The sequence below is a fragment of the Diospyros lotus genome, unplaced genomic scaffold (assembly GCF_014633365.1).
Source record: "Diospyros lotus cultivar Yz01 unplaced genomic scaffold, ASM1463336v1 superscaf1, whole genome shotgun sequence".
In the NCBI taxonomy this organism is placed as follows: Eukaryota; Viridiplantae; Streptophyta; class Magnoliopsida; order Ericales; family Ebenaceae; genus Diospyros; species Diospyros lotus.
This window is the reverse complement of record NW_026267104.1, coordinates 2,974,090-2,999,707: the sequence shown is the minus strand read 5'-3', so window position 1 is coordinate 2,999,707 and position 25,618 is coordinate 2,974,090. Positions and strand designations below refer to the sequence as shown.

At 37.9% G+C, this 25,618-nt stretch overlaps 2 protein-coding genes across 8 annotated transcripts; one reads left to right on the top strand and one right to left on the bottom strand.

Annotated features, from left to right (window-relative positions):
* Window positions 1-108: 108 nt before the first annotated feature.
* On the bottom strand, window positions 109-2,226 carry LOC127793012 (pentatricopeptide repeat-containing protein At5g61400). Of its 2 annotated transcripts, XM_052323743.1 has the most exons (2): window positions 1,223-2,226; window positions 109-1,084 (listed from the first exon to the last, which is right to left on the bottom strand). In XM_052323743.1, the coding sequence occupies exons 1-2, from the start codon at window positions 2,196-2,198 to the stop codon at window positions 114-116; spliced, it is 1,947 nt and encodes a 648-aa protein (XP_052179703.1). In that variant the 5' UTR covers window positions 2,199-2,226; the 3' UTR covers window positions 109-113. The 2 variants fall into 2 exon arrangements, with proteins under 2 accessions (XP_052179703.1, XP_052179702.1); XM_052323742.1 differs by having other exon boundaries at window positions 109-2,226.
* Window positions 2,227-4,434: 2,208 nt separating this feature from the next.
* On the top strand, window positions 4,435-21,856 carry LOC127793015 (protein NEN1-like). Of its 6 annotated transcripts, none has more exons than XM_052323752.1 (12): window positions 6,186-6,376; window positions 6,474-6,671; window positions 14,429-14,697; window positions 14,766-14,923; window positions 16,341-16,387; window positions 16,877-16,940; window positions 17,216-17,973; window positions 18,550-19,412; window positions 19,496-19,565; window positions 20,501-20,662; window positions 20,877-21,011; window positions 21,457-21,856. In XM_052323752.1, the coding sequence occupies exons 2-8, from the start codon at window positions 6,646-6,648 to the stop codon at window positions 18,782-18,784; spliced, it is 1,557 nt and encodes a 518-aa protein (XP_052179712.1). In that variant the 5' UTR covers window positions 6,186-6,376; window positions 6,474-6,645; the 3' UTR covers window positions 18,785-19,412; window positions 19,496-19,565; window positions 20,501-20,662; window positions 20,877-21,011; window positions 21,457-21,856. The 6 variants fall into 6 exon arrangements, with proteins under 6 accessions (XP_052179707.1, XP_052179709.1, XP_052179712.1 ...); XM_052323751.1 differs by adding an exon at window positions 19,750-20,236 and having other exon boundaries at window positions 18,550-19,565; XM_052323750.1 differs by having other exon boundaries at window positions 18,550-19,565.
* Window positions 21,857-25,618: the final 3,762 nt, after the last annotated feature.

Sequence of the window (25,618 nt, the reverse complement as noted above, 5' to 3'; positions counted from 1 at the left end):
AACATTAACCAAAAGCAGTTATCTTTAAGTACTCTCTTCAGAGACTTGTTAGCTTTCAGAGGATGTCAGTCTTCTAGTCCAGACAAACAATATTACCAAATCAAATAGGTTATTTACCCATTGCCCGCAAGACTACACGTCGGGTGAGAAAGAAAATATTGTGTTAAAGGAAGTTCCGGATTCAAAAGGCCTGATCTTAATACATCCTGAGAACACCTAACTGCTGATTCAAGATTTCCTATCTCTTGATATCCTATAATCAAGGCCTGGTAGATGTTTGGGTTTGACATGAGACCCATTTTTAACATGTCTGCGTGCAATATCATCACATGAAGCCTATGTTTTGCCCGAAAATGGGCCTGCATAATGACTTTGTAAATAAGCACATCTGGTTTCAAACCATTGTGGCGCATATCTGAGAAAAATTTACTGGCTTTGAAAATCTGCCCGTCCTTGCACAGAGCTTCAATCAAAGCTGTATACATAACATGATTTGGGGAATAGCAGCCACAATTCACCTGATCCATCTCACCCCCATTGGAGGGAGCTCTAGTTTTATCTAAGAAAAGTTTTATTGCTTCATTCGTTTTTCCGTCCTTGCATAGTCCATCAACCAGGCAAGTAAGAGTGAAAACATTAGGGGTGAGGCCTGCCTCTAGCATCTCCTTATGCAGACGGAGAGCTGCCTTTGCATTGCCAACTTTGAAATGTCCATCAATCAAAGCTGTATAAACAACCACATCAGGCTCAAAACCCTTGATTACCATTTCTGTATATACTCCCATGGCAGCCTCCATGTTCCTCATTTTGCAGTAACCATTTATAAGAATAGAAAAGGTGACAACATTAGGTTCCATACCATTTTCAGTCATTTGAGAACACAATTCCAAAGCCGTCTCCATATTACCTTCCTTACAATACCCATCGATTAGTATATTGTATGTCACCAGATTACCAAGTAGTCCCTCTTTATTCATTTCACCTAATAAATAATGTGCATCTTCCAACTTACCAACATCGCAATGACCCTTCATAAGAATACTGTAGGTGAAGGTGTCGGGCAGAAATTTAAGCTGTTTCATCTCTGCATATATATCCATTGCCACAGATAAGTTACTTGCCTTAGAATAGCCATCAATCAAACAATTATACAAAACTAAATTAGGAATCACCCCAAACTTAATCATACAAACGAAAAACCTTCTGGCTGCCACCAATTCACCTCGTTTGCAGAGCGCATCAATTAGGAGACCAAAGGTAACAACATTAGGCAGTGTTCCACGACCAAACATTTCTTGATACAAGTCAAAGGCCTTTTCAATATTGGACAATTTGCAGTACCCATCCATCAGAGTGTTGTAAGTATACAGATTGGGGAGTACACCAGATTCCGTCATGTTCCTAAAGATGTTCTCTGCTTCAAACATTTTACCCTCACTGCAGAGACCACGTATCAGAGTCGTGTAGATCACGACTGTTGGTTCAATCCCCTTCTTAGCCATTTCATCAAACAACGTCTGTGCTTCCACTATATCTCCTTGATAACAACATGCATCAATCAATACTCCATAAGTCACAACACTAGGCGAAGCCCCGCGTGAAAGCAAGTTCTTATATAGCTCCCACATCATATCAAATCTACTCATCTTGACAAATCCATCGAGGAGGGCATTGCAAGCTTGCATTGCAGGCAATTCCCCCATCTTGTGATAAACCCAATAGGCCTCGTCAACAAGACCCATTTCAGATAACGCAATGACCAACACTCCATACGCATTGCGATCGGATTTGCAGCTTTCAAACCGGCGAAGCAGGTTGAACACCGACAAGCAGGCGCGGTGGGGGCTGCGGGTCTTGAGGAGGTCTTGCATGAGGCCTTTTATCAAACACCTGGCCTGCACATACAACTTGGCCCTGGTCAACACGCAGACGATCGCCGAGTAGAGCGCCGGTTTCTTGGCTCCGTGCACTTGGCTCGAAGCGCGATCGAAGATCTTTAGTGCTTCTTTAGCGCTTTTGCAGTTGAGGATAGTGTCAGTAAGACTGGACGCAGAAGAATCCGACTGTGAATAAGAAGAAATACAAGTCGAAGCAGAAGAAGAAGAAGATGGAGATGGCGGTGATGATATTAATCTCGGAATGAGTAGAAGCCTTCTGGTGAGGATGAGTGCGGCTTTTCGCGGGAAAAACTTCAACATTGCACGGGTGGCAACCGCCTTGCCACTACCGGTGGCATGTCTCCGTTAATTTGAAATTTATTAGGTTTTTAAACTCGTATTTAATTAGTTAATTTTAATATTTAATAAATGAATTAAAATTTTGAGGGCAAAATCTATGTCCATCTAATTTTATGTTTTTTTGTCTGGTCATTTAAATTTGTTGTTATTTTAATTAGGCTTTTGAATTTATATTTATTAGTTAATAACTCTATACTTTAATATTTTTTTATGTGATAAGTTAAACTTTTTATTATTTTAATTGCATCCCCTGAAATTGTATTTTTTTAATCGATTTAACTTGTGTACTTTGATATAAACAAAAAGTGACGTATATTTTATTATTTTTTTATTTTTTTATACATAAAATACAAGAGTTAAATTGACTTAAAAATGTAAATATATGAATGTAATCGAAATAATGAAAAATTTGAATAATTATACAAAAAAAATGCGAAAGTATCGAGACAAAAATATGAATTTGACCAAATTTTGACACATTGTATATATAGTAAAATACTTACGTAGTGTTTATTAAGCAAAATTAAAATATGAGTCGGAAAAAAGTGAGATTTTTAAAGCATTTTAAATAAAAATATTTTTTATTATATTTATTAAATTTATCTGATAACTCACTGAAGAAAAGTCACGTGATTTATTATCTGAGATTTTACAGATAAATTTATTTAAAATTTCACTAATAAGAAAAAAATGGCCTATATGTCTCATATCTCATAAAAATTTAATTTTCAATGTATTCTAAAAAATTTAATAAGTAAAAATATTAAAATACTTCTCACTCTTATTTTGACCATTTCATATATTGTTTTACAAAATATTTAACCTTATCTTGCTCTCATTTTAATAGATATTATCTTAATAAATACTAACAATAGATATAAGTTTTTGAACCGACGGTGAACCAAACTGGCTTAGATTATTTGGCTTGAGCCTTGAGGCTTTGTATTGGAAATTAATTGGGTGTTTTGCTTAGCCATTTGATGCCTTAGGACGATTTCTTTAGTTCACAAGCTAGATAACTTATTTGATTAAAAATTTAAGAGTTTAAACATTACTGATATTTTGAAAAAATTGTTAGGGGATCACCTTTTCAAATAAGCTCTTGAAAGATTATTTCGTTAATTAAGTATTTTATCATTTTATCCTAAAATAACTATTATATTTCCAACCTCTATTCATTTTCTTCATCCCTTTTGTCTTTTTTCCATCGCCACCTCTCCAACTTTGTAATCACGATCATCACCTCCATGTCCTTGGCAATTGTTGTTGCCTTCAACCTCCATCACTGCTTCTTTTTTCCTCTATTGCCTGTGCCTCCATCATTTGGCGCCTTCATCTATGTATATATATATATATATATTATTTTAATATTTATTATATTAATATATTTAATATTTTTATGAATTAATTTAAATTTAAATACAAATTATTATATTAATATATTTTTTTAATAAATGTGTATAATTTATTAATATATAATTATAATAATTTTATCACTTTGAATATTAATTTATAATTTTTTATTAAAAATTTAATATTTCATAAATTTTATTTATATTATTCAGCAATATGTCTATTTTAATTTTTTTATTAAATTTTGATAATTTATATATATTTATTTAAATAAATTATTAAGTTAAATATTAATTAATTTTTAAATTTTATATAACTTATAATTAGAAGGACTTATAATATAAGAAGGCATTTGTTAATCAAGATATAGTTAAGATATGGAATGCATTCCGAATTTCTATCATTTTCAACATATTTATTAAGTTTATCTGACTATTTTTGAAAAAATCATTAATTACCTCTCATCTTGATTTTTTAAGATGAAAAATGCTACTCTTACACCATAATGTATATCTTGAGCTACACTACGGTGTAAGAATGTTCAAAATACCCCTGAACCTCACTGTGAGGCGCAAGGTATTTTAGATATTTTTACACCATTATATATCTCAAGATGTACACAATTGTGTAAGAATAGCATGACTATTTCAAGATATGTATATCTCTATTTCCCTCAAGTTAAGTATATAGATATGCATATCTTGGTCATATAAGGAAAAAATGACGTATGTGACATTTAATGCATTTTAAAGAATTATAAAAATAATTTAATAAAAATTTTAAAATATTTTAAACTTTATCTTAACATGTTCTTATTTTGCTAGGGTAAGCCGAACAGCTCAAAACCCACACCATGTTGTTTCACTGTGACGAGGGACAAATTCTTTTCCTTTCCATCGAATCTTTATCTGTGATTTCATTTTATATATATGGCAGTTGAAGCATCCATTGCTGCCCATCCGACAAGCTTCAGAGCTCTCCAACAGAGCCTCTTCTCTCTATTGCACGGCTGCAACAGTATCAAGAACATCTCTGAAATCCACGCGCAAATACTCATCAACGGCCTTTCGCAGAAGAACTTCATTCTTGTACAGCTGCTCAATCTGTACATCGCTTCTGGTCATCTGGTAAATGCCTGTCGAGCTTTCGGACAAATTGAAATTCCGAGTACTACTGTTTGGAATCAGATGATAAGAGGCCACGCTCGGGGTGAAATGCCGAGGAAGTCGGTAGAGCTCTACAATCGGATGGAAGCGGCTGGAGCGGCGCCTGATGGGTTCACCTATTCGTTCGTTATTAGTGCTTGTGCGAGGTCTGGGTTGTTGACAGAGGGCCAGCAGATGCATGGGAAAGTGGTGTCGAATGGGTTTTGGTCGAATGTGTTTGTTCAGACAAATTTGATTAATTTATATGCTATGGATGGACGGGGCCTAGGTGATGCGCGCCAAATGTTTGATGAAATGTCTGAGAGAAATGTTGTGACTTGGAATTCATTGCTTGTGGGTTATCTCAGGAATAAGGACATTGATGCTGCAAATAGGATTTTTGATGAGATGCCGGAGAGGAGTGTTGTCTCGTGGACGACCATGATTGCTGGTTGTGCTCAAAATGGAAAGCATAAACAGGCCTTGTCTTTGTTCCATGAGATGCGGAGAGCAAACGTAGAATTGGACCAAGTGGCACTGGTTGCAGCATTATCGGCGTGTGCCGAGTTAGGAGACTTGAAACTAGGTAGGTGGATCCATTCTTACATTGGTGAGACCTTTAGGTATAGAAACCAACCCGTCTTGGTGTCACTGAACAATGCACTAATACACATGTATGCCAGCTGCGGTCTGGTTGAGGAAGCTTATAAAGTATTCCTAGATATGCCGCGGAGAACATCTGTTTCTTGGACAAGTATGATCACTGGTTTTGCTAAACAAGGACGAGGAGAAGAAGCTCTCCGTATCTTTTACTGGATGCAGTGCTCTGGAGCAAATGAAGCAAGACCTGATGAGATAACCTTCCTTGGAGTCTTGTCTGCCTGCAGCCATGCTGGCCTTGTTGACGAGGGACGACAACTTTTCAAGTGCATGAATCAGATTTGGAGCATCAAGCCAAGGATTGAACATTATGGGTGCATAGTTGATCTCCTAAGCCGTGCTGGTTTCTTGGATGAAGCATACAGTCTGGTTGAGGCAATGCCCATGAAACCAAATTATGCTGTTTGGGGAGCTATTCTTGGTGGTTGTAGAATTCACAAGAATGTGGAACTTGCCTCCCATGTAGCTCGAAATTTGGCCATTGAGCTTGATGACCCTGACCAAGCTGCTGGCTATCTTGTTCTTTTATTAAACTTGTATGCAGCAACTAGAAAGTGGCTGGATGTTGCAACCGTGAGACAAAAGATGGTTGAGATGGGTGTAAAGAAGCCTCCTGGCAGAAGTTGGGTCCAAACAGATGGAGTCATTCATGAATTTTTAGCAGATGATATGACCCATAAGGATACATATTTGATCTATAAGTTGCTTGGCGAGATCACTGCAAGTATCAAATGTGATGGATACAAGCCAGGCATCTTAGAGGTGCTTTTGGACAATGAAGAGTAGGACGGGTTATGGAAGCTGTTTTTAGCTTGTGATTCATCTGCATCTAAATCACATGAATTAATCCTTTTAGGAAGGATCTCTTCATCATTTCTCATAACCTGCAAATTTTTGTGAGATTCTTCACATACTTCTATCATCTCATTTTGAGATGGCATTGTTTCAATGGGACAAGCAGCAACACGTGGAAAATGAAAGGTATCTGATATTCTTGAATGGTCAGCATAATTGCTCTAGATGTCTCATCTTTTTAACCCTCTCAACTCTGTAGTGATTTATTCATGGAATTCTGCAGGTACTGAAGTACCATTCTCAGCTCCGGAAAAGTAGTTCAACGACTAATAGAACTGACACTACGAAGAATAAATTGGTGTTCCCTGTGTTCATGTTGATCATATTGATGAATGAGTGAAGAAAAGAGAAGGGAACCTTTGACGTCATGAACATTCTTCTAGTATTGTCCGGTGATGTTTGTGATTGGGCAACTATACAGGTAAACGTCTTCCTAATATATACATGGTAATGTGATTACATCTCTGATAAATGAATAATCTCTGTTAAAGCAACTCTTCTTATACAATGAATTTGTATAACTAGCGTGATTTTATTTAGTTTCGAAGATGAAAAAAGCTATGCAGCTATGGCAAGGTAAAAAAATAGTTGAAGCCGCAGTGGAACTTCTTGCAGTTGTCAAAGATTAAGATCATGGAAAGCTTCTTCAGGCAAAAATAGAAACAGGGTTGAAGGATAATTTGTTAAGTTCTTGTGATAGATGTTCTGCAACTTGATTTCATGGCCTTTCGTTCTGGTATGTTTGTTGGGACAGTCTTCTGAGAATGCACTCACATGCATTGCTTTCAGTCTAAAAAAAGGGCATCCCTGATAGACAACGCTCCCTACATTATGAGAGTCGGGGGAGGGTCATTTTTGTATGCAGCCTTACCCCTACTTTGCTTTAGGTTTCCACAAATTCAATCTGCAGTAAAGAAATTCAATGACATGCATAAAGAACTAAAGATTCAATGCCATCAACTTTTTGTAGCAACTTATCCTAGTTCCATTTCCATTTTCGTTGGAGATCTGGATCTTAAACTTACTTTGTAGTGTTATACATGATTTATAAGTGAGTTTCTTCCTTTGTGCTGTCGTACATAAAGTGTCTTTGGAGGTTGCTTGTGATCAAAATTGTCTGACATCCTGACAAATTGAAACTCAAGATTTAGTGAAATCCGGGCAATTGGGGTAAATTGAGACTGGAGTCTCAAATAGGTAAAATGACCCCAAGGGCAAATTAGTTATTTTACACCCAAGTTAGGACCGAGTCAATAGGTCCAAAAAATTGTTCAAAAATAATTTAGAATACGTTAGAAAGGTCTTAGAAATAAATGGGCAAAGATTTTTATCTGTAATCCATTCATACACACATTATATAGAATGAGAAGAATAAAACCAAAAACAAAGTTGGGTTCTTTCACAAATTTAGGTGTTAACTTGCGCAGTTGGACACACTGCCTTTGGGACAGTGTAGGGCTTATTGGGGATTTTGTTATGGACAAAGTTTGGGGAACTCATTGGGTCCCAAACTCAGTGTTAGTATTTTATTGGTTAGATTTAACATTTAATATTTGATATTTAACATTTAACATTCAATAAGTCAATCAACATTTAATACCTCAACTGGGTTTGGGAACCCAGTAATGCTGGAATGGCACAAGTGTAGGCTAGATGATCCTTGCGGCTGAGTTGTATATAATGGTCCAAAACTAATTAATGCCTAAGTTTATAATGGGCAAGATAATCGAAACGGTCCTGTGCTAGCAGCTATACACAAGGGAAGCTGCCTAAAAGATTTTTCTCTAGAAAAGCTCTACGCTTGGCAACTGTTGGTATGGAGAGAGATGAAGATTCTATGAGCCAAAATCACTGAAATAGAGAGAAAATAAGGCAGCTGGCAGATCTGGCTCACAAGAGATACTCCTGTTTGCCCCATTAAATACAAACTCGAGTTTTCATGTAAAAAGAGAGGTTAGTATATATAAGCTTTAGAGAACATTTCTGCTCGGGAGCAGATAACACATCTGGCGGGAGGGACACTTCTCCACCTAAAGGGAATAGAAGCAGCAACGCAAAGAAGGTAAGAGAACTTCATTTTAAGCCCTGTTGTTATTGTAGACACCACACTTACACCATTGCATACACATGCATCTCCTCGTATGTGTTCATGGATTGCCTAAACATTGATTCGGTTCTCTGCCTACCACCTTGAGTGAGAAGGCGGCGAACTTGAAGGCGTTCACTGCTCATTTCAAAGGGGGAAATGGGACTAGCCAAATTGCATTGTTTGTGAAAGCGATGCACTATCCTGTCTCTTGGGTGCTTGATGAAATGGCGCACAGAGAATGTCAGCGGGCTGATTTCTCACTGAGCTCCATGTCATAGCTCGTGTTTTTTCTTTCCGAAGCTGGCTAGGAGAGGCTTTGATGAGTTGATGTTATTTCAATTCGTTTACTGGCTTTTGGGATTTTGTTATTTTCTTAGGATTCACATGCCAGTATGAATTTTGATGCTTAATGCGTCTTTTGTCCTTACGTTTCTTCAGTTGTATTTCTTGCAGTTTTCTTGTCTCAGGGTCTTTGCGATGAACACTCCTAAAAATAGCATCTCTAATGAGTAATGACCCCAATCATAAAAAAGAGGCTGCTGGCTAGGTTAATGATTGTATATCCTGCGAATTGAGTGCGATTTTGTTCACCCGGGGTGACCATCACCCTCATTGTTTTTGTGAGAGTGAAAAGTAACGGAACGGCATGAGATAATTTTTTATTGCCATCCTGTTATTTTTCGCTTACAAAAACAATGAGGGTGATGGTGTTAGGAACTCAAGTCTCAGCCCTTGAGGTTTGGGACACACCCGACTCGGACAGCAGCCCGGGCATTGGCGCAACAGGCGAGAGTTCTCAGCAACCCGATAGTAGTGACAAGCATGCTGCGCCAAGCGAGGCTCCGCCATACCAACCAGTGCACCAACAGGTGCCATTTGGGGCCGCAGCCCAGCACCAGCATGCACAGTCAGCCCACAGTGCAGCCACAAGGGGCCAGCCTAGCCCAGCATGATGAAGCCCACCAAACCTAGCCCATCACATGCCCAGTCCAACAGGCCCATCAGCCCATTTCGTCCAGCCATCAGATGAAGACCAAGAGCCAAGTCAGTTCACTTGATCTGGCTCCTTCAATAGATGCATAATTTGCATACATTATGTATTTCCTTTAATTGCTCTTTTATTTTCAGCATTCATGTATCTCTTTATTTCCAGCATTGATGTACTGCATTATTGCTTGCATTCATGTAGTTGCTTAAGTTACATTCTCTGCATTCATGTACTTAGGCATCTAAGGGGTCATTGCCAGCCACAATATAAGGCTTTGATCTCCTTTCATTTGAGGCTAATGAGAAATCAAAAACGTAACTAGTGAAGTGTTCTTCACAATCCCGATTTCTACCTTCTATCCTATGATAGTTAGGCAAAAATCACCCTTCCGGGAACCAGGGCATCGATCATTGGTGCTCTCGTTGAGAGGTTTGCCATCCTCTCTTTCGAAGCTCTGGTGCTTGGAAGACGTTTCTAGAAGTTGTCTATCCAACGGTCATCCAACAATGGCGGGAGGACAGACGCACAAGGACCGTATTGAGAATTTGGAGAACATGGCCAACACCATGGACGAAAAATTCTCACAGTTGGAGCGGACGCTACAGAATCTGACCATCTTGGTGGAGCAGCAACAGCAACAGGCGCCAAGGCGCAGCAATAGCCGTTCATCTTCCCACAGGCGGCGATCTGTTGCATCAGCAAGCCACAAATCTGAATCAGGCTCTGATGGTGAATTCGAGACAGACGCACGAGGCGGCAATTGGAATCCCACAAGCACCAACCGGCCAGCCTTCAAACCACGCCTACAATTTCCCACATTTTCGGGTGAGGATCCTATCTCTTGGCTCAACCTGTGCCAATTTATTTTTCAAGTCACAAGACATGAGCAGCAAGGAAAAGGTGGAGTATGCCGCCTATTACCTTGAGGGCGAGGCGAGCCATTGGTGGCAGTGGCTGTCACGCACCTATGACAACCAAGGCAGGGGCATCCGTTGGAAGGATTTCGAAATGGAGGTACGCACCCGTTTTGGCCCTACCGGCTTTGTGGACTATGATGAAGTCCTGTCAAAGATGCGGCAGACAGGATCCTTGAGGGACTACCAGCGGGAATTCGAAAGGGTGTCCACACAAGTTGAAGATTGGCCAGAGAAGGCCTTGATAGGGGCATTCATTGGGGGCCTATTTCTGGATATTGCTGCAGAAGTCAAGCTTCACCGACCCACCACGATGAGCCAAGCAATTGATGTTGCTCGGTTGAAAGATGACCAGTTGCGCTCCATGCACAAGGCGACTATTCACAAAGGGCCTGCCACGGACGAATCTAGTTCCAGCACGCACGAGAGAAAGCCACTGCTTGTGCCACAAGCCGCAGGTAGCAAACAAATACCGCCTGGAGTCCGAAGGCTATCATATGCCGAGATGCAGAAGAAGCGAGAGCAAGGCCTTTGCTTCAACTGCAACGAAAAATTCACCATCGGCCACAAGTGCAAAGTGGCCCAATCTTTTTTTATCGAGGTAGATGACCCACCAAAGGAGGAGGAAGATGAAGAGTCACACCCACGCATGCCTTTTAACATGCCTGCAGCCAACAACGAGATGGAGCCTAAGGATCTGCCAGAGGCGTCCCTTCATGCGCTGACAGCATCCATGGGGCCACAGACTATGCTAGTGACAGCATGGCTCAAGGGCACAGCCATCAGTTTGCTGATAGATAGCGGGTCGACTTGTAACTTCATCAGCACCCAAATGGCACACCGACTATGGATTCCCACAACCATCATTAAGCCTTTTAACGTGCAAGTTGCCACCGGAGAACGCCTCACATGCACACAGCAGTGCAGGGCCGTGAGTCTAAAGATTCAGCACATTCCAATTACTGTTGATTTGTTTTCCATACCATTAGTCGGGATGGATAGTGTGTTGGGGGCGCAGTGGTTAGCCCAACTGGGCAAAGTTGTGTTTGACTACAAGCAGATGGCCATGGAGTTTACCTTAGCAGGCCAACAAGTGTGCTTGGCTATGCCAGTTTTTTCGCAACCATTCGAGGGCCATACTGATGCCAGCGATGTAGGCAGGGGCGCAATGCTTGTGCAGCAAGGCCCGCCAAATGGCCTACTGCAGCCGTTACCCGTGCCTAAGCAAATCTGGGAGGACCGCAACATAGCACCCAAGGACGAGACTTGGAAATCCATTCAGCATTCAACCTACCAGTTTCCTCACATGCACCTTGAGGACAAGATGCTTCTGAAGGGGCGGGGAATGTTAGGAACTCAAGTCTCAGCTCTTGAGGTTTGGGACACACTCGACTCGGACAACAGCCCGGACATTGGCGCAACATGCGAGAGTTCTCAGCAACCCGATAGCAGTGACAAGCATGCTGCGCCAAGCGAGGCTCCGCCATACCAACCAGTGCACCAACAGGTGCCATCTGGGGCTGCAGCCCAGCACCAGCATGCACAGTCAACCCACAGTGCAGCCACAAGGGGCCAGCCTAGCCCAGCATGATGAAGCCCACCAGACCTAGCCCATCACAGGCCCAGTCCAACAGGCCCATCAGCCCATTTCGTCCAGCCATCAGATGAAGACCAAGAGCCAAGTCAGTTCACTTGATCTGGCTCCTTCAATAGATACATAATTTGCATACATTATGTATTTCCTTTAATTGCTCTTTTATTTTCAGCATTCATGTATCTCTTTATTTCCAGCATTGATGTACTGCATTATTGCTTGCATTCATGTAGTTGCTTAAGTTACATTCTCTGCATTCATGTACTTAGGCATCTAAGGGGTCATTGTCAGCCACAATATAAGGCTTTGATCTCCTTTCATTTGAGGCTAATGAGAAATCAAAAACGTAACTAGTGAAGTGTTCTTCACAATCCCGATTTCTACCTTCTATCCTGTGATAGTTAGGCAAAAATCACCCTTCCGGGAACCAGGGCATCCATCAGATGGTCCTCGCGTTAAAGGGGTGAACAAAATCGCATTCCTGTGAATTGCGTTCAATAGAGATAAGTAAAGAATATCAGCCATAGGGTGTTGTTGGTAAAGAATATTCTTGTTGGTTCAAATTAAAAAAAAAAATCATTTCTTTATAAAATAAAACGTAAAAAATATTAGAAATTATAATCAAAGATGTTGAGATGCTAAGGTGGTGTTCTCTTCGTGTTTCAGTTTTGAGTTTTAAATTCATTTTCAGTTTTGTGTTTTGAGTGTTTGTTTTGAAATTTTTGAAAACGCGTTCTTTTTGTCATTCTGAAAAACTGTTTTTCAAAATTAAAAATTAGAAAACGCGTTTACTTTAAAATTTTAAATTTTTTTATTATTTATTAAATTAAAATAATTTAATACTAGTATATTATTAATAATATATATTTTGAAGTTAGTAAATTTGTAATATTTTTTTCTCATTAAAAAAAATACAAACAAAAAATAAATTAACTTTAACAAAAAAATGTTTAATTGTATGGTGACAATGATATATATATGTACCTATATGTTACATTTTCAACAAAAAATATATATATACAATTTAACATAACTCAACAAGAACAAAATAATTAGTTATAATGCCATATATAGTTATTCACTTTCATCATACATTTTGAATCCATCTATTCATTTGACACACACAAAGACACATAATTAGTTATAATGCGCTTGTGCATCTAAAATTCTTGTGCATCTATTCACAACAAGCACATGTAATCAGTTATAATGAATTAGGCCACTGTCATCTTTCAAAACTAAAGACACAAAATTACACTACAAAAAATCGCCAATAAAAATCTCATTTATCATACCAACAATCACCAAACAAACTCAATCAACCCAACATATTTTTGAAATCTGAAATCCAAGAGCCATTCCAAAAATCTTTAAAAGAATCAAGGAACACATCATATTTTTGAAATCTAAAACCCTATTTCCTCACCAAAACAGATTCATAATCCAAAAATTACAAACATAGATTCAAATTTAAGCATCAAATTACAAACAGAGATCCAGATTTAAACATCTTAATGAAATCACTGAAACAAAATTAATGAAATCAGAATACAAAGAATTACTGAAATCAGAATACAAATCAAATTAAGCGAAGACAAGGCGCGGCGACCAGCGACGAGGAAGAAGACACGACCGGCATAAGCAAACAGCCAAGGGGAAGAAGAAACAACCGGCCTGGGTGAAGGCAAGGTGCGGTAGATCTGGGTTGCTGGTCACAACGACGTGTGGCGGTGGCGATGGTGGTGGCAAGCACTGCGATGGCGAACGAGGAAGAGAGGAAGTCGACGACGATTGGAAGAGAGAAAGAGATGGCGGCCAACGACTGCTCCCGGTGGTGATGGTCGTGGCAAGCGCGATTGACAGGCAAGATGGAGTCAGATCTGGAATAGGGAAAGAGATGGCAGTCGACGACCGCTGGCGGCGGTGATGGCCATGGCTAGCGCGATCGACGGCGAGGAAGATATGGGTTGCTGGTCGGAAAAGAGAGTGAAGCTTGGAAGAGAAAAGGAAGAGGGAGTGCTCAAGTTTCAGGAGGAGGAAGAGAGATGGAATCTGAGAGAGAAGGCCTGCGTGAGAAGGAAGATGAGGCGTTTTCCGTGTTTTCAATTTCCACCGTGTTTTGGCTTGAAAACGACCAAAACGATTTTTTCCTGTTTTGCGTTTTCTTCACAATTTTTTTTCTTGTTTTTGAAAATCTGTTTTTGAAAATAACAAAGAGAACATGTTTTGAGTATTTTGAAAAATTGAAAACAGAAAACGGGTCGAAAATAGCAAAGAGAACAGGCCCTAAGTAATTCCAAAATCCCAAATCAGTCTTTCTAATTAACGACAATTTATTATCACTTGTGGGGGCATTCAATTTCAAAATTAAATTATTTAAAAATAAAAATTAAAAACCATAACAAAATCCAAGGGCATACTCCACGCTTTCTACTTGCTTGCGAATCCATCTGCATCTTTCTTCTTCGTGTGGGTCACGGCGAAACCGAAACCCTACCCGCCATTTCCATTATATATGTTTACATATATACGCACTGCTGATACATACAAATTGTCATCCTATTCGCTTCTTTCTCTGGGAAATGGTTTCCAGTGCCGACCGATCCGAATTAGCCTTCTTCGACGTGGAGACCACCATCCCGACCCGACCCGGACAGGGATTCGCGCTCCTCGAATTTGGAGCCATCCTGGTTTGCCCCAGGAAACTGGTGGAGCTCCAGAGCTACTCGACCCTGGTCCGACCCGCTAACCTCTCCCTCATCTCCAGCCTCAGCGTCCGCTGCAATGGCATCACCAAAGACGCCGTCCTTTCCGCCCCCTCCTTTGCCGAAATTGCCGACCGGGTCTTCGATATTCTCCACGGTATGTTCGTGTTTCTAGGGATTCGATTTTGGGTGTTTTTTTGAGGTTTGATTGGGAGGTGGTTGTAGGGAGGATATGGGCGGGTCACAACATACTGAGGTTCGACTGTGCTCGGATACGGGAAGCTTTTGCGGAGATCAACCGGCCGCCGCCGGAGCCCAAGGGCACGATTGATTCGTTGGCTCTGTTAACTCAGAGGTTTGGTAAGAGAGCCGGTGATATGAAGGTATTATCTCTGTTCAAACAGTTCAATTATTTTTTCAGTGACTTGTCTAATTGTAGCCTTAACACAACCTACTAAGTTTCTATCCTAATACGTGGGTCGACTATATAAATTCTAGATCACCTTTCGTTGAGCCTGACACTGGCTGCTGGCCTGCCTACTCCAGGCTTGGGACCAGCACTAGATAACTACAAGCAGAGTTAATTGTAGCCATATCCACTTACTTTTTCTTTTTTTTTAACCAGAGGCCGGTTTAATCTCATTTCCTGAGTTTCAATTGGTTGTCTGAATTTGGGGATAACATTGGAACCTTGCTCTGGATTTGGAAAAATCATTTAAAAGAAAATTATGAATCCTGCTAGGTGTCAGCTGCATGGGTTGGATAGTCAAAAGAGCAACAAAAAAAAAACTCAAATATTAGTGACAAATTCTTCAAAATTTTTAAATGATTTATCCAAATTCAGAAATGGATTGTAGTTTGGCAATGACGTTAAATATGGGATGGGAGAGGTGATTTTTGGAAAATTATAGTCCTTATGCATCAGGATAGAATTTTTATAAATAATTTATATTTTTGTTTCTATGGGTTTATCATAATCAGGCTAAGTATATAAGCTGCCTTGACTCGGCTGAATTTATGTCTCTGAACATTCTGTTTTACATTTCTGGTGGCTCAAATTGAGTTAGTGCATCTTATTTACATCTTTGCAGTCCCATTTATCTTATTTTTACATTCAGAGTTGTCTTCTCTCATCTCTTACTGCTTGGATTTCAATGCTCATGTAGGTTTTGACTTCAGTATTGATCAATTTGTTCTACCCAATCTCTGCTTCTGTCTGTTCCTGCTTTCTGACGTCATTGCGAAAATAAAGCAGTAGCACAATTAGTTAGTGATTTCTTAAGATTCAGATTTTTTTTTTCTCACATGGTTGCTTCAGAAATTCATCTGCGTGCTATATTTTTGAAACTCAAAAAACTTTTTAGGATATTGTTAGGCTTTTTTTTTTTTCGGGGAGGGGGGGGGGGGGGGTGGGTGTTGAACATATTTATATGATCTTGTACTGAATTCAAGGAAGACTGGCTAATCAAATGGTGAACTTCGTAATTTTGGAGGCTGCACCCCCCATCCCAGGATATCTACATCATGTCCTTTTTTTACCCGTTTTGGTCTTTTGGAGTTTATCTAAATGGCTGAGCAAAAGGTTGGGTCTAAGGCTCTGTCAAGGATGTGTTCTGATGGCATATTTCCCTGTTCTTATTTGTCTTCAATGTTATTTTTCAGAGTTAGTTGATGTCCATTATCTATGATATCAGAAATTTTCAACTTATGCAGATATGATGGGTTATGGTAATAGCTAGCTAATGGCATTTGATTGGTCCTTTGTTTGGGGTGCTGATGCAACCGAATTGTTCTATACAGATGGCCACACTTGCAAGTTATTTTGAGCTTGGACAGCAAACACATAGGTAATATAATATGCTCTCCACCCCGTTAGAATAGATCTCCATTTCTCCATTCTTTAGTCTTCAACTATAGTGAATATAATGATCACTTGTTTATATTATAAATTCTGACAACTGTATTATAATCTTACATTATGTTATATCTCCTCTTTTTACTTCTTGTCTATTGGTGGGACGGAAAGTTATTTGAATGCAGACTGTTGTTTGGCTGCACCCTTCCCTGTTATTTCCTTTTCTTTTATTCTGCTAGTTTAGGAGGCGGGATGTGGTTCTAGTGCTTCCTGAAGCCTGCTTGTGCTTGACCATCTGTATCAATTTGGCCAGATCTGTCTAAAGCCAACAATTTTTAAGGCTTCTGGGCTAGTAGGATATAACAGATTGGAACACGTGCATGTATTATTTCAGAATGACCAATATACATATTGGCATTCAGAAATCCAGAATGAATCTGCAGTAAGTTTCTAATGAATCTACAATTTGTTGATTTCTCAGGAGTTTAGATGACGTCCGGATGAATCTTGAAGTTCTCAAGTACTGTGCAACAGTACTTTTCTTGGTAAACATTTACTGTTTTTTAAGTTTAAAGCTCTTGCTTTTTAACTAAAGAAATAATGATAATGCTTAGTCCACAGCCAATTGATATCCATTTGAGGTATCAAACCATGTGACTTTAACTGACCTCCTATTTCATTGCAGAATTGCCTCCTTGTTATGTTTGTTAAACTGCATAACTTTAATATTTGATCATTTCTTTTTTTTATTTTTTTAATTTACATCCAATTTATGTTGTTAAGTGAATTGATTATTGTAATGATTTTCCTATTCATCTAGGAATCAAGCCTGCCAGACATACTTACAGCAAACAGTTGGGTTTCTCCAAATGCTACCACAAGAAATCATGCAAATGCAAATGCTTCTCCAGGTGGTATGGTCGTGAACATAAATGCATCTTCATCAAGTGTCAGAAGTGAAAATCACCCATTGTCAGATCATAGGAATGCAAACGTAGAAGCAAAACATCCAATACTGTCTCTTATGGCTCCTCCTAACACACGGGATATTGTTCTGGATCATGCTGAACCCAGTGCAGGTCGGGCTGACCCTTTTGTCATGAGCCGACTAACTGATGAAGTGGAGAGAGAATCCCTTCAACAAGATGACACCATGGATGGAGAATCTAGCTCAGTTTCAGAATCTCCAGAGACTTCTACTGCTGCTGGCTCCAAGGGCTCCAGTGGCTATACTGACTTCTTACAGCCTGATGAAGTTTCTATTCCTTTTATCAATGCATCTCTTGCCCCATTTTTTCGTGGTACTCAAAGAATTCAGATATTGCACAAAAATATTACACTGCAGCTTTGCTGTACTAAGTTGAAAGTGCGGTTTGGAATGAGTACAAAATTTGTTGATTATGCTGGCCGGCCACGGTTGAATTTTGTTGTGGACGCTACCCCAAGACTTTGCCAGGTTTTGGATGTGTGTGATAATCTTGCACAAAAATTGTCTGTAGATTCTGGTAGCAGTTCTGAGTGGAGACATATAGTGACCAGAAAGCCTGGTTTCTTCAACTCACCTATGGTGCGATTGCAGTAAGTTTATCTTCTCCTCAAAGTTCATATATGTATAGTAACTATGCTTTTATACTTCACTGATCTGATACAAAATGGAAATATTAATTAACACACTTTTAAAGTTTTTCATTTTTAACAAATGTGATACTCATTCTACTTTTAGTGCCATTCTAGTGTATCCATTACAAAATGCAAGTTAAATAAGCATCCCTTCATTGCTGACATGTTCATACACATTACATATTGGAAGTTTTTCTTAGGTGCTTGTGGACACATATGCTTCTTCTCCCATTTATTGGCTGTTTCTCTTTCCCAAATGGGGTCAATTCTATTCAATAATAAAGTATGCTCTCCTCATTTTGGCTGGTATTTTCTTTAGATGTGTGATTCTGTTTTGGGGCTTCATTTGAGAATGGGGGAAACACCAAAGAAATTTGGGTTCTACTGGGAACTTTAAGCTGGAATAGGTGTTAATATCTGAATTCCATTCCTTTTATTGTTGTATTTGCAAGAGGCAATAAAGCAGTAACGGCTAATTAGGGAACTCTCTTGCTGTTACTGGAAACTTATCCTCTTCTCTACATGTTTTTCCAGCATAGCTAATGTAGCGGACGGGAATGTTGCCAGATGGTCCACAGAGATATATGAAAAGGAATCTTCTTCCACCCCGCGGAAGCTCGTGTTCAGTAGGTTTGATGTTGTAGAACTTGATTCATTGTTCACTCCTGGCACTTTCGTGGATGCCTACTTCTCCTTGGACACATATGACTATCAGCAGAGTGCTGGTATCCGGCTGGTGGCAAAGAAGCTGATAGTGCATTCTACCTGATCGGTCGTCTTCTATGCAAATTTATAACATGTTTAACTCTTTAGGATTTGTCATTCTAATTTGTTAGGTTAAATAAAATGGAGGTGGATGCTGAAAGTGGAAAAGATAACTGAAGTAACTTGTAAATTCCCAAATTTGTGGGTTCCTTTTGGAGCTTCATGATTATGTTGATGTAACTCCAGTAACCCTTGCTGATAAATTTGCTTATCTGAACAAATTATTCCAGCAATTCTCTGTTCCAAGTTGTTCACTGAGTGTAAGCTTGAGGGCTTTAATTTAGCTGGAAAATTATTTGTCAAAATAGTGAATGCATCTATAAGATTGCTCATGATGACTAGAACATTATAGGATCAAGTTGTAGGAACACTCTCTTTGCAAAAATAAAAGTAAAACTACATACATAAATGACTTTTCTCTGACCCTCATAGATGATAGTCTTATGCGTACTATCTTGTTCAGTTTCATATCCATGATTCGAGCAAAGAACAGACTAGGTCTTTTGGATTGGCACAAAGTTCTATTAAAGTACCATCATTTAGGTTGAAGGTGAAGATTCTTACTCTCTTCCATGTGAGTAGGTGTGGATTTTTTTCTCGTGTCATTTGAAGGCAGAGTTCCATGTGAGTAGGTGCGGATATTTTTCTCAAGTCAGTTCAGGACATCATCAAAATGCTTGACTAGTTGGTGCTAAAGAACTATGAGTTGATGCAGATGTTGTCTAATTCATCTCTAAAACAGATGGAAACTATCCCAGGCCAGCCAGAAAGAAAGAGAGCACAAGGTAAAGAATCGCATGAAAATTGTTCTTTTTTTTTTTTTTTTTTTTTTGGTGGGGGTGTGTGTTATCTAACATGATTTGGCAAAAGGCAGTGTCATCTCATGGATTGAAAGAAAGCATTTCAAAACAGCCCTTTTCTGCTATGATATTTTTGTCGTTCCTTCTTATGGATGGCTGCATTGTACAGATGATGGAGAAATCATGGATAGAGATAATTAACACGGTAGAATTTATATGATCCGATTAAATTATCAACTACTGCGTTGCGCTTATCAACATCATCAGCCCGAGTGTAAGTTACGTACCTAGAAATTAGGCCAAACCTAACAATTTGGTATGCCAAACTCTTGTCTCTAACACATGCCTCGGTGCAGATATTTTAGAACACATGGGTTGTTGGTTTGAAGCTATATATAAGCTGAAGAGACTTAGTGCCAAAGATATTGTTGGGTGGGTGCCAGAGATATTTTTCTGAGTCAAATTAGGGTTTATCAGGGGATTAGTAATTGGCATGGATAAGGGAAAGGGCATAGTGAAGAGCAGAGGAGGATTCTATAGAATCCACAACAATGACATTGAAGAAGTGCGCAGCAAAGTGAGGATCCTGCTTTGTGACAGTGATCCTGAGAGTTGTCAAGAAGTTCTCACCCTTCTCTGCAAATGCTCTTATCAGGGTATTATGCATTATCACTCTCTATACTTAACTAAACACAACGCTGCTAAATGTGGTTATCTTGGTAAACCAAATGCATACAAAAAGCACAAACAATAAGATGGGCCTTGATCCCACAAGATGAGATTGGCTACATGGCTTCTAGTAATCCTTTTAAATATTTTGTCTATATTTACGTTCATATTTTCAATATAAAAGAAAATTAGTTGAGGCTTTGAAAGCATGTCGTTGCATTTCTGACCCATCATACGCACTTGGTTCACAGTAACCTCTGCGTGGTCAGCTAGAGATGCAGTTAATGCTTTAACGGTTGAAGGGCCACATGTCGATATCATACTAGCTGAGGTTTACCTTTTGGTGGCCAATGGTGCCAAGATTTTGAAGTACATCACACAAAATGCAGAGCTCAAATCCATTCCACTTATCAGTAAGTTTACTTTTAAGTAAAATTTTTAATTTTCTCTTTATACTCACTTATTTACAAAGCTTTTTAATATTTTCTTTCTACTTGCTTGTTCATAATGTAGCTTAGGAAATCCTAAATTTACTTTTAGTTAAGTTTTTAGCATTTTCTTAGTACTTATTCACAAATAATATAGGAAAATAAGTTCTTATTTGTGAATTGGTTTTGAATTCTCCAGTATATTCAACACCGGATCAAGTATGTGATATTGGCAAGTGCTTGAAATACGGGGCAACCGACTATCTAGTGAAGCCTTTAAGAGAAAATGAGTTGCTCAATCTATGGATGCATATTCGTATAAAATCTTTTCATGGTAAGAATATTTTTTCTTTATTCATGTAATTAATAATATTTTAATACTCTGATACAATGTCTACTAGCATAATAAGTATAGTAAGCTTGAACATTACATTGTTGGAAGACAAGGGAATATAAGAAATATATATATACGAGTAATATTATTTGTTTAGATTAGAGATGGATTTTTAATCTAATTAATATATTTTTATTAAAAAATAAAAAAGTGTAATGTAAACGTGAATACCTATTCTTTTTTATTTTTTATGGAATCGCCGACCGACAATCCTAACAGAATTTCCTCTCTTCTTTACTTTAAATTAAGCTCACGGATCCGTCATTTGTGGCACATTGGAGAGTAATATTTTTTGCAGAGATATCGAAATGTCATGATCATTGTGCTCTGCGCAGTACTGCTCATACCACGGTGTTTGATTAATTGTTACCTGTGTTAATGGCAGGCACCTCCTCGAAAAGGAAGGATCCGGTAGACATGGCGGCGGCGGAACAGAGCCTGCCGGAAAAGGCTGCGAACAGGGAGACGGCGGCGCTGTTCGCCAGCGGGAAAGTCATGGAGAATTGCCGCTCGTCGGAAGAGCGTGTGAAGCTGCTGTCGACCTGATAGGGGTTTCGTCTCTGAGAAGAAGAAGATGGAAGTTGGAAATTGTCGTCTCTCGGAGCTTCCTTAATTCTCTTTCCCTTTTTCTTTTTCTGGTTCTTTGCACGGTGGAATAATGGTTTGCTGTGTTGTTCAATAAACCCCCCCCCCCCTTTGCTCTATCTCGTGGTTGTGGGCATTTCTGTAAATTTCCAGGATGGTAGTTCTTTTTCATGTTTATTTTTCTTTTTTTTATTAAATAACTAGTTTTATATCTTTTTTGATTTATCTTTTGGTAAAAAAAGAAAAAAAGACTTCTCCTAACTATACAACTCTAAAATCATTTTTTCTTTATCATTATTCCGCATATTTTAATTTTTTTTAATATAACAAAAATATTTTTATATTTTATATTTTATTTTCTTTCTTCTTCTATTAGTATGGTGAATTAGCCAAAATTTTGTTATTTTATCCGTCTTTTTTTCAATTCGATAATGATTGGACAATCACTAAAATATAGAGATAGAGAGAGAGAGAGAGAGAAAAGGAGAAGAATAAACTATCAAATTTTACCAATTTGTCAAAGAAAGGAGAAGAATATGGTGTAATTTAAATCATATGACTTTTCACTATACCAATTGTATTATATTAATATAAGATCCCATTCAATGTCAGAAATTCCTATTTTGGTATTTAAAGTTTTACTATTGAAGTTTTTTTAAATACATTTTATTTAAAAATTTAAAATTAATTACTTCACAAAATTTAAACTTGTAACTTCAAAATTGCATTAAAATAAATGAATAATTTTATTGTTATATAAAAATTCTCTTTATTTAAATTTTAAAATATTTATATTTTCAATTAATCGTATATAATATAAAATATCCAACCACTCACCTACTATATATACACCTAGATAACATTTGTTAAAATGAATAAACATTTGTTAAAATAAATAAGATAAGATTTATATCAATATAATATTGAAATACTTTTCGTACTAAAATATGATATGATCAAGGTAAGATTGAAAAATATTTTAAAATTTTTATCATATTATTTTGTATTTTTTTGAAATACATTAAAAAAAAATATGAGTTATAATAGAAACAGTCTCTTTTGTAGAGTAAGGAATCAAGGATAGTAGGCCATGTACAAAGATGACCCATCCCTTACCCTCGCAAAAGCAGGGAGCCTCATGCAATGGGGAACTCCTTTATTTAATCCAAATTCTAGATTGCCTTTTCTCTTTCATTGCTCTAGTTATATCCCTCAAACCACTGTATCTTAACCTTTCTTATAATTCAGATCAAGAGTCTGGCAGCCAGAGCTGGAGTTGTTTTAAATCCTGCTACCCCACTAAGTGCTATTGAATATGTCCTTGATGGTAAGATCTGTTTCTTTATTAAGGTAGTCCTTGTAAATGATATCGAGGAAAATGATCATATTGCTCAGTGTCAATTCTCTGGATACTTTCTTCTTTCCAATGTATCAATGATCAGGTGTGGATTAGCAAAGACTTGTCATTCACGCAGCAAGAAATTATTTAAAATGAATATGGGGAATTTGGGGCAGCTTGATAGATATGCATGATGCTAAATGTTAAATGTGTTTAATAACAGTTCTAAGATAAAAATGACAGACAAGTTAGAATTCATGCAATCCACCCACATAGTGGTGTAAAAGAATATCATTCTAACATAAATTGATAGACAAAATTTGTGCTTAAGTAATTCCATAAAGCAAGATTACATACCTCTTAATGCGCGCTAAATTTAATACGATTGGGCCAACATTCAGTTGCTATTAGATATTGCACGAGGAAAATGTTAATCCTATGAAGTCTTAACATTGCAACGTGGGTTCATGAGATCACATGGAAAAGAATTGTTGGAATGATTTTCTTTGATTGTGAACAGTGGTTGATCTGGTCTTGATTATGTGGGTGTGAACCCCGGATTTGGTGGGCAGAGCTTTATTGAAAGCCAAGTTAAGAAAATCTCAGATTTAAGAAGAATGTGTGCAGAGAAGGTACGATTACGTTCTCATTTCTTGCTTGGAGTCCTCACTAGCAAAGCAAACAATGACATTCTCTCTTTCTTGCAGGGGGTGAACCCCTGGGTTGAAGTAGATGGGTGGAGTGGGCCCAAAAAATGCATGTAAGGTATGCCATTCAGAATCATGAGGTCCTTTTTCTTATGTCAGAGATCTGGCCCTAAAAAACTAAGACTGCAATGGATGATCCTCCCCCAACCCTCAAAAAGCAGAATGTCTGAAGAATCAGATAGATGGTCCTCTTCTCCCCCTTCTTATTCCCAAGGATAAAGATAGTCTCACAATAATGCACGATACATGTGCATCCAGAACCGTTGTAGTGTTTGCATACAAATGTTTAAACTGATGATTTGCCCTACATAACTGTTTCTGGTTGTTACGATGTTGGCAGGTTATTGAGGCTGGCGCCAATGCTTTGGTTGCTGGTTCTGCTGTTTTTGGAGCTAAAGATTATGCTGAAGGTATCAATGAACACGACTATGCTAAGTCCTGAAAGAAATCTTAGTTCTGTATTACTTATTGAATATTAACGTTTGTATGCTGAATGAATGTGTAACAGCAATAAGCCAGCAGAAGGCCCGAAGCTGTGCCAGTATGAAACGAGGTCCATATGACCAACTCAACTTGCAGTTGTGCTTCATTCTCTTCTATGGTATTTCTCACTTGCTTTGTTCTTTGCTGTGATTTGTAGCATTCTCTTTTTCCCTTGGAGTGCAGTCAAATCCTTGGAATTGAGACACAGAATTAGTACCAAATTGTCAAGTCAATACAATATGGAAAATAATATTAGTAATCACTTGTTACATGTTACATTTTAGACTATATAATATAGTAAAAATATCTAAAATACCCCTCACTTAAGGTGAAGAAATAAGGCGGTGAGACGACGTGAAGCGATGAGGCACATGACTAAAATATTTATCACCCAAGATTGTGAGGTGAGAATGAGATGCGAAATTAACTAGCTATGTGACTTCAGACTAACTATTATCATTCATGATATTGTTGTTATTTCAAAACCAAATAAGCGAAGTGTTCACACAGCTTATTCTATTTTTAAAATTACATAAAATTGAAAATTGCATTTTTGTAAAGGTTACTTTGCCATGATTTATTTTACTGTGACTTGATCGTTGGGATACCTTACCACTCCCATACTTTTTTAAAAACGGTTTTTAGCATAGAATAAATATAGTTTTTATAATTAGTTTTTGACTTTTGATCTCATTTTAATACATCTTTGTGAATTTCATTGTTTTTAATGAAGGTAAAAATTTTATAAATTTTTAATTTGTTGATTGGTTAAAGAAGGCTGATTGATTAGTTTCAGTTTTTGCTGTTAATTTGTTTTGAGAATTAATGTATTTGAGCAACCTATTTTTATCTATTATTTTGGTTGAGTTTTTGCATCTACATTGCTTCTAGAATTGAGGGAATTGAGGCACATGAGGAGACATTTTTATGGTGATTTTTTAGTTGAATTTATACTTTTGGTTTACTTCCAAAATTGAACCCATATGAACATACATTTTTATCTATTTCTTAGTTTTGATTTTTCCACGTGATTTGTTTTTAAAGTTTTGTGAGCAAATAGTTATATTTTTAAAGTTCAGTGAGTGTCTGTTAAATTTATCTCAAAATTCAGTGAGTAAGTAATTACATTTTTAAATTTTAGTGAGTTTATGTTAAATTATTTAGCCACATGACCATTTTTCGTTAGCTACTTTAGATTTTGTTAGTCATGTAGGCATTTTCCATTTGCAAGATCAAAGGGTGATGTAACGAGTAATGGATGGTTGATGTTGAACAAACTTCAATGAGTAAATAGTAATAATCCAAGTTTTAGTGAGTAAATAGTTACATTGTTAAAGTTCAATGAGTGTATGTTAAATTTACCTGCCAAACCTATGTCCATGTAATTTCATGTTTTTTTGGCATTGTCACTTAAATTTTTTGTTATTTTGATA

Excerpts from the sequence above, each read along its gene's own strand:
- LOC127793012 (XM_052323742.1), bottom strand. The coding sequence starts at position 2,198 with ATGTTGAAGTTTTTCCCGCGAAAAGCCGCACTCATCCTCACCAGAAGG.
- LOC127793015 (XM_052323746.1), top strand. The coding sequence starts at position 10,054 with ATGGTGAATTCGAGACAGACGCACGAGGCGGCAATTGGAATCCCACAA.